The following is a 10,090-nucleotide window of genomic DNA, read 5'->3' as shown; positions in this document are numbered from 1 at the left end:
GGAATTAAATAATTCAATTGGTTTAAAACAAGTTTATTATAATTGGTACTATTGGGGTCCCTTTCCAAGACTAAGACTATCAATCTGAAGGTTTTACTGAGACTATGCTCATCATAATAACGTTTTACTGAGACTAATTCTAAAATACTTATATTACTTACAAAGTTAATTCTTATTAATACGGGGTGGAAGTTGTGATCGGGAGTAGGGTTTGATTATATTGATGACTAAGCGTTCCCACGGGAATCGGCCTCGGTGGTTTTGTTTATTGTAAGACCGGGACAAATTCCTATGCATTTGTTTATATGAAAAAGATAATCGATTACGATTGTACATGTAACGATCTTTATGTGTTTACAATATTGAATTCGGTATAAAGGTATAGGAGTATCGATGGGAATGTTTACGCTTGGTCCCCTTTGTTTATATTAAAGTATATCGAACTGGAATCACTGGAATCCTTTATGCTAATGTTTATGTTTATATAATAATGCGACTAAGACACGCCTTGGATGTCTCTAGTTCGTTAATACACTATGCTAATAATAACAATTACAATAATAATGGTTGGACACAACAAATGATTGTCCGTTTGTAATTATTAAAAAAATATCTTGATCTATTTACTAATTTTGGTTATTCCTGTAATTATTATTTTGTAACTTTACAGCAGTTATTATTATACTTATAATTGTGGAAACGATCTTTTTCTGAAGATACATTTTGTTGTGACTAACCAACGTTAATTGTTAACTACGATTATTAATTGTATTGTCCACGTTCATATTGAGACTACTATTTAGTCCACACTGATTATTTACTGATTCTATTTGAACACGCTCGTATCGTACTATTTAGTCCCTATTGATTATTTAACTATGATTATTAATTGTATTTGTTCACACCATTGCCCGAAGGTACTATTTAGTTTAGACACGTATAAATACACATCCGGAACATTTTTTATCACCACGTTAAGATTAGTTCTCCAGGCTAAGAAGTCTCGTGAATTGTTTGTTCTACGACCTTCTTACCTGTTATTTTAAAGCGGGTGATTTTCACTTCCACATTTTGATAACGTTTACTCCAAGGGACAAATCTATCCTGAATATTATTCTGAATGCAGTACGTAATATGTATAAGAAGATACTTTTATAATTATAAATCTGTAACCAACTAACAGCATGCTGAAAGAGCTTAAGCTAACTTGGTTTCATATATATAATATAACATTTGAAACTTAATTATAAGTTAGTCCTAGTCCGAGACTCATCTTAGATCTAGTATAACTCTTGTACAGCTACCTATACTTGTAGCAAATAGAAGCTAGATTAAGAATATGAATCCTCTAAGTGTTAAATAAATAATTTGAATTACACTGACTTTAATCTAGACTTTACCACAAAACCCACTAGGACTCCACATCGAAATTATTCCACAGTGTCCAGAGATATTCCATTTTTTTTTAAATTACTTACTTGTACTGATTATCGTATTATCTAGAACAGAGTTTCCCAAGCAGGGAGTAGTGACCCACTTCGTCGCTATGTAGATAGCAAGAATACTATTGATCGAATGTACCCAATATTTCACCATTTAGAGCTCTTTCTCATAATTCACCAAGTGCGGGCAATTTCAGCAGAAACAAATAAGACGGAAAGGGAAAGCAATATACCATTCACAATGTTTCGACATTTGCTGACATAATAATAGAATGATACAGATGTATTTCGAGGGGTAGCATAATACTTTTTTCATAACGAAATGGTAATGGTAATCGTAAATGTTATACATTAGAGATTTTGTAAATATTATCTGAGACAGATGCTTCTTGGACACTTCTTTCATGGAAATTCTTTTTTCCACTAATGCTGTATATAAACGTTAATTATATTTGTATATTTTCAGTACTGAGTAAGTACTATATTTAAAATACATTGGGTGATCTGTTAACGAACTATTCGGACTGCGAATAAATCGGATAACAAACACTTTCACAAAAGATTTTATTTTCGAACGATAAACACAGCGAACACTTGTGGTGATATGGAGCTTAAGTCACTTTTTAAATCAATGATCGGTTAACGAATCAGATTATATACGTCAAACGATCGCCCACTCTATTTGAAATAATAATAGTTTTAAAATATAAAGCGAATATTATTATTAAGAAATGTTATTTGTAATTCATGTTATCTATTTAATTATACATATAAATTAAAGATACAAAATAGCCAATATCTATTTTTGAAATATAAAATTGAGTAAAAAGAAATTAAGAATAATTTTGTGATATATTTCCTTTTGCAACGAGTTATAAATAATTTTATGAATATAATACGAAATAAGCAAACAATGCACATTTTAAAAATTATTAAAATAAACATGTTTATTGAAACATAGAATATTATTGACTAATATCAAAAACACTGGAATAAAAAGAGATCAGAATTGTTTCATTTCCATTGTATTCCTAATTCTTGACTTTGACATTGTCAATTATTTGCATCGAACACAATACGTTGTTGTAAACAAGGAAATAAGTACAATTTCAACGCAACATTTATTTGACCTTGCTACAACTTCTTGTTATTACATGAACTTGTATATTTATTTATAAATTGCTTATATATAAATATTACATTTAACATCTTAATTTATATTAATATTAAAACATGAAACAAAAATATGGGAGAAACAAAACAGAAAAATTATTTTTGTTGAAAGATATATTTTTCTATTATTACTTTTGGATAATTTGACATGAAAATTAGATGGAAATTATTCATCATAGAAAGAGTAATTTACTACTGGATCGAATCTTTTGTGAAAGCAAAATCGTCTATTGTGGAATTTTTTTTCAATTCAAGTCAATTCCATGTGAAATATGTTATTATCGTTCTCGTCAGAAATAATAGCTATATACAATTAAGTAACGTTTAAAGTTTCAACAGTAAATGGTTAATAGATCTAATTAAGGTGAAGATAATCTTCTGGTTTATTTTAATTTTAATTGAGAACGCATTTAAAATAAGATAATCAGCATACATTTGAGTATTTAAAACGCGATTTTTTCTGGAACAGTGCCCGACTACTCTCATTTTCTTCCCGTTCACCTTGACGACTTTGGTTATTAGTTATTTATTATTACATGGACGTCTGCATTCCGCATCTCCCTCCATCTTCAAAACGGAATGGAAACGATACGGCAATTGCCGCAATTAAACTCGATCCATCAATTGATGGCTAAGCTATGAGATCGTTACGCAACCCACTGATTTCGAGCCGTTCCACGACGACATAACAATTCGTCGTTGCAATCAATAAAGTCCTATTAAAAAAGAAGTGTGCAATAATCAGCAATAATAAATAGCAACCAATTTACGGTCTCGGGGAACAATCAAGTTTAATAGTTCGACTGAAAAAAATATTACGTAAGCAGTTTGGCGCGTAGCAAAGCAAAATTCGTCGAGTTGAAATAATATATACTGTTTATCTCAGAGAACTAACATTCCTAACATATAAACAAAAACTAATAAAAAAAAACTAGAATTTTGATTAATTGAGAATGTTAAAGATATTTCTAATAGAATTGAATTGGTTGTTTTTTTATTTTCTTTTTGATGTATGTCTAATAACATGTGGTTTACTCACATTTAAAGGATTACTTATTTGCAGAAAGGTAAATAATTATAAAATAACGCAAATCTTTAATTAATATTATTAAATTTAAGATAATTTTCTAGAATTTCTATAACTATTGCAAATTACCAATATTTCAATACATACAAACTTATTTACTATTATAGAAACTGACAAAAATGTAAACTTAGCTTGTTTATATATAAATAAATATGCTTCTATTAAAAGGTTAAAAATAACATACTTTTTCATCATTTTATGCTAGTTAAGTTAATTACAGAAACAATGTTGAAACAAGATTTAACATATGTTAATTCAACATTTATATAAAACACTTTTAATTGCGACTCAACAATGAACGTGGATATCTGTATGTCAGTATTTGTAAAATATACAAAAATGTTATCTATAGCCTTGAGAATACTCAAATTTTAAAAATATTTATTATTTCTCTCAATTGCTGTCTTTTATAAATTTTATTGTTAAACATTATAAAACAGAAATTCGTATTAATTGTAACGCAATTGTAAGTTTTTCGTGAGATCATTATGACAAGATTACAGCGCACTAAAGATACGTTAACCAAATGTTTGTTTCTCATTATAAAAAAAGCCCACGTTCTAATTGCATTTTTATATAAGATGTTGCGTACGATTTTCGTGTTTCGAAATAATTGCTTAACGTCTCCTAAGATCGTCGAGAATATTTTTGATTTCTATGGAAACCGGTTGTTCGGCTAGAGCCAAACGATCTATCTAGGCCAAAGAGATCCAAAAGAATTGCAAGTCAATTTGAAGGTAAAACCGAATGTGCCTCGCACCCAATTAAACAATTACGCAACAAAGCTTCAGTTATATTATCAACTGTACAAATTTATTCTCATTAATTAGCAGTTAGTTAAATTGTTTTTTAAATGATCCGTAATTAGTGGCCGGCAATTGCTTAATAATTCATCATGAGTGATGAAGAACAACAAAAAAAAACTTGATTTTTAAAGACACGATCGAAGTAGAAAAAAAAAGTACTAATGTTATCGAACCAACAAAACGGAAATAGAATTGATTTGCATACGATTCCAATCGAGGTCTTAATATAAACTTTAATCGTATTTATGCTTAGTGCATAGTTGTTACACTCGGTATATATAATTATAAAGTAAGTTTGGACATCGGGCGTGGAATAATTTAACATAATTTGAAGAACGGAAAGGTCAATTATCCAAGTTTGCGTTCGGGTTCTTGTTTTTTTTATTATGAATTGGGATTCGCGGTAATTGATATTACTAATTTGCTTGATAACATTTGTTCTGTGAAGATGCATCACATATACGTTAATAACACACCACCAAATAGAGATAAAAGAGTTGTAGTATGTCATCATTTATCAAAATTATGATAATTTTGATATGTATTCCAATAATAATTTAGTGTGATATTATGAACTTAAAATCTCTAGTATGCAAAAATTATTAGGACACATAAATATTATAATTTTAGTTCCTCGATTAGTCCGGTTTGTTACAATATTCGGCAAACAAATAATGTTATTAATTCTGGATAGTTTTTCTAGTTAATAAGTTGAGGAAGGACTAAGAAATTCCCTGTCATATCCCAATCCAGTCTTCCCAATTTAGGCAAATTGTACAGTCCATAAAACTAACGAACTAAATTAGCTGACCCAGTTAAAGTCTTAGTACATTGGCACATGAATGTATCTCCTGTGAGATCTAAATATAGCTCATTTTGTGGAAATTTTATTAGCGAGTCAAATTGTTTAACAATTAACTCAATATTCAAATACTTATTCAGAACTGTAGTAACTTCTATTCTATGTTTAATTAAAATTTGTTTAAGAAGATGATTTACACTATTCATTACAAAAGAGTAATCATTTTATAAGATTTATGTTAATTATATAATTCAGGGGTGAAATTATAATAGATTAGCAAGAAAATTTAATTAATTAATCATATATATAGCTAGAACGTAATGTCCACTCAGATATATCACTTTTTTAATGAGTGTGATCAATATTAATATTATATATAATATTAAGACTTATTTTTGAAGAATATTCCACATTATCAGTAACATACTATAAGCTGTAAAATGTCCATAGATATCACCCGGGTTTTCTACTAAACGAACAAATTCAATTAATCTCATTTTCCGTTATAAACGAGACGGGAAAGCTGCAAAATAAAACTGAACTACATTCGAAAGTTGACCTTCAAAACGTGTACATGCATTCCATAAGACTAAAAACCAGATTTTTCTCATAGCTCATAAAACACGTTTATTGAAGTAAAGTTAAAGTAAATGGCGATGTTTGGACATCCAAATACTAAACTGGATGTTTTACCAATTATCGTGAGACACTCATCCCTTTGATCTTTAACCTTTATTAGTATTTAATCGTAAATGAAAACATTCCACTAATTACAGTGTGCTAAAATCTAAGGCTGATTGAGAATTTGTAATCGATTCATAATAACAGGAGTATATTTAGAATGAATGTTAAGTTAAATATTTGTGTAATCCTGATCTAAAATAAAAACAAGGTTTTATTTTCTTTTTAGTATAATATTGAACAATGTTTATAAACATTGCGGATAGATAAATATAAATAGTTTACTCCTTATGAATTTATTAAATCAAATATAAATATGCTACTGCATTATTTACATGACAAACAAAGTAAGTAACAACAAAATTGTATTTTCTTATTATAATAACTTCTTCCATTTATGTATTAAATATAGGTTAACTCAAACAAGAGAACACGAAAACTCAGGTAGAAGATCTATGGTTCTTATTTAAATCTTTCCAGATATGACAAAGATAAATATTCGTGAAATATTTTGAAGAAATGATAACAACAAATACAATTAAATATAATATATTGTCATAGTTAATAAGTTGTCGGAAAAATAATGATCAAAATACTTTGACCAACGTGTATTTAGGTTTGCTAGTAAAGGAACAGTTTATTTTTTCGAGTATCCAGACAACTGCAATAATTAGAAATATTTATTTAAAAATGCGATCAATTGTCCAATGTATATATCTTTTATTATAATAAGTTTCAACATTTTCGTTATTTTATTTCATGAATTAAAGAAAAATTCGTTTCCATTGAGTTGTAATTAACGAAAGGTACTTGTTTCCAGGAAATGTTTTAAACTTAAGTTGAATTATTATTAATAATAGCAATTGTTGCACTAGAAAATTTGGAAAGGAAACAAACGAATGGTGGATGATGAAAAATAATATCAAAATGGTTTATTCGTTGGCAAATAGGAGAGAGATCAGTGCCAAAAAGTATGAATCAAATTCGATTCGGTTGAAGAAAATGCGTATATTAAAAAGAAACATATTTGGATAGAAACTTTAAACTTCAGTTATATAATTATTGTAATGGATGTTGAGAAATATCTAAAAGTTCAGTGGTTGCTCAAATTATCATGTCAAAGATTTTTCCTTGTAGTATATATGTTTTATTTGTATTCTTAATGCACGAGCGGTTTTCCGCAACTGAGTATAAACACTTTGAAGTGTTTGGAACTTAGAACAATACACGAAATCTCACGAGAACAAAACAAAACGTAAGAAAACTATTCTCGGTGCCCGGAAGACAATCGTCTCGCCCTAATTATTACCTGTTGTTGTTGTTGTTGTTATCATCGTCGAGATGGTCAGGACATCCGTCGATCATCTCGAACTCTTCGCAGTCGTTTTTATCATTGTTCGTGCTGTCTTCGCCCATGCTGCTGTTAACACTGAACTTTCGAACTAATATGAAACTTCACTTTTCTTCGTGACTTCGACATTCGATTGGAAGGCGAAGATTAACGTGGGCCCGTTAAATATCTCGAGATTGATTAGCACGGGAGGCGACAATGGATGAAGGTGGTAAGATTGTTTAATTTTCCTATTTATGAGTGATGTCGCGTTGTTGACCAGCAATTGTCCGAGTCGAAACTAAAATTAAATATTATATTTCAAGTTTAGCGCGCGCCACGACCAACGATTGGGGGGACACGACGAGGAGGGAAAACGCCGCGGAATTTCTGACGCAGAACGCTCGGGGACCTCTAATACCAATCAATTAGTAATCGACGTTAATGGGTTATATTGTTATTTGCATTTCCACTGAACCAGATCTATTGCTTTACTTTACTTTACATCCACCTAAACTTAGCACAGACATAGCACACGCACTCACTGTTTATTCAAGAACTTCATTAAAATATAAATTTCATTAAATATTTTTATTCCGTTCATAAATTGACATCGTTTAGGCAAATTAATCGAGCCGAGTCGGTGTGAATTCATAACCAGCGTATTTGAATATTGAATGCGAACGATCCACGGTCGCGCTTCTCCTCAACCGACTGAATCCCTTCCTTTTCTTCTTCGTCAGGAACGCATTTCACCTCGTTTTAAAATTCCAAGGCTTCCGCTTTTTAGAAGGTACACATCGTCGTCGTCAGTTGTTCGATGATGAGTACGACGGGATTCTGTTTATTGTACGACTATTGTTGTGGTCTGCATGTGCAAACCAGTAATGTAATTCAAGCGTTGGTCATCCTTCAAGAAATCTACACTATTGATGGATTACCAGCACTGCAATAGCATCACATATCTTAGGAACCTCTATATATTATTCTATTTCAATTAAGTCAAAGACGAGAAATGTTTTATTTTGGGCTTACAGTCAACAACCTGTTGCAATGGTTACTCGTACATCAGGATATATTTTCTAATACTGTATGTATAATAATGTACAGTAAAACTAATACACATATTTCAATACACGACGTATTTTCTAATATTTTTGCATCTATTCATTTTTTTCTAATATTTCATTAATATATCATTATATAACATTTAGATAAAATATTAAATTAAACTATGATTTTCAACTATATTAACACAATATTTATACAAGCATTTCACTGGATTTTGTCAATAATAATAAAAAATAACTTTGAATCTTACAGCAAATGGATATTTAATTTCTTTTGGCAATATAAAAGTGTGTTTGCTTAAACATCGCCAGGTATGTTTACATTTAATTTTCTCATTTGTAAAAATGATATAATTGTTTATAAAAGACTATTAAATTTTAGAACTTAATTTATTTATGTTTTAATTAGTTCTTGCAGATGTCACAAATGTTTTTTTTAAATATTTTTTAATTGTAATTAAATTTAAATTACAGTAAAATTTAGACTAAATAAATATGATTTCAAATTCATTTTTCTATTACATATATACAAATTTTAGCAGCACGAAAATATTTCTATTTAGTAATATTACAAAGGCCCTTTGTAGCAGTTGATTTTTCTTTTATTTTTATTATTGTTTATTTTGTAATTTATTGTTGCAATTATAATTATTATTAGAAATGTGTAAGTATCAAAATACGATCTTTTTATCGTCTTTTTATTGGATTCTAGGAGAAGAGAAATTTCAAATTATAGGATATTATTTTGTTACGTACATATAAATACATACTGCACGACACTTTTATGACACATTACATAACTAAATCGTATACCATATAAATCTTACTTGTTCAACAAATGTTATTAAGCGAAATGTTGTAAGTATAGAACAAAATAATCCCAAAGTAATGATAAATAATAATAATCAAAACCAAGAAGATGGCTTTGAATAAATATAGTATAAAGAGTTATCATTAAACTATGTCAAAATCTACTAGACTGTAAATATAAAATAATTTATATATGCAACTTATCTTCGAATGCATAAATTGAATCATAGTAGGAAGTATAAATGTAAAACAACCGCAAAGATAAAATTGCAATTGAAATTGATTAAATGTACATAATATTATAATATATATTTTTTCTAATAGCATCTATTTTATTTATAATCTATCACTAAAACAACATAAGTAAATTTGGAAAATTGTCTTGTAATTTACATATTACACAACTCTATTAATTACTTGGTATTAAAATTACAAAATGTAATTGAGAAATGTAAGTCCATATGTTTGTGTTTTATTAGATTTGCAGCCAGATATTTAGGTGCGGAAATAGTTACTTTTCACACAAAACTGTAATTTAATTAAAAATTAACATTTGTAGATTAATAATTTATTGTCAAAAGATATTTATACTAGTAATAAAAATATATATATTTTTTATTTTTAGATACACATAACTCAAATGTTACACATGCTTAATTATATCTTATATTTATGTTTTTAATTATGTCAGAAGAAGTTGCCGATGTTTATTACTAAGAATTCACTTTTTAACGACCTTCTAACACTTAACATATTACGTCATTTTTTCTTAACGGTAGCGAATATAGTTAAAGCGAAATTTTGAACTAAAACATGTTTTATACATAACTGGACAACAGTTTGCAAGCCACAGGTGACAATGGTATATAGTATGAATAAAAAAAAATAT

At 28.7% G+C, this 10,090-nt stretch overlaps 1 protein-coding gene across 2 annotated transcripts in view; it reads right to left on the bottom strand.

Moving 5' to 3' along the window:
- LOC108559553 (phosphatidylcholine:ceramide cholinephosphotransferase 2-like) overlaps positions 1–7,926 on the bottom strand; it is a 14,629-nt gene extending 6,703 nt beyond the window's left edge. The window contains exon 1 of one of the 2 annotated variants that reach the window (XM_017916870.1): positions 7,306–7,926. In XM_017916870.1, coding sequence (XP_017772359.1) covers positions 7,306–7,407 — 102 coding nt within the window. In that variant the 5' untranslated portion in view covers positions 7,408–7,926. Of the gene's footprint in view, positions 1–7,300 lie in introns of both variants that reach the window. The other variant, XM_017916869.1, reaches the window with a different exon arrangement.
- Between the last annotated feature and the right edge of the window lie 2,164 nt (positions 7,927–10,090).

The sequence above is a fragment of the Nicrophorus vespilloides genome, unplaced genomic scaffold, assembly GCF_001412225.1.
Source record: "Nicrophorus vespilloides isolate i.1.1-1 unplaced genomic scaffold, Nicve_v1.0, whole genome shotgun sequence".
In the NCBI taxonomy this organism is placed as follows: domain Eukaryota; kingdom Metazoa; phylum Arthropoda; class Insecta; order Coleoptera; family Silphidae; genus Nicrophorus; species Nicrophorus vespilloides.
The sequence above is the reverse complement of the archived record's forward strand: the minus strand, read 5'-3'. Positions and strand labels throughout refer to the sequence as shown.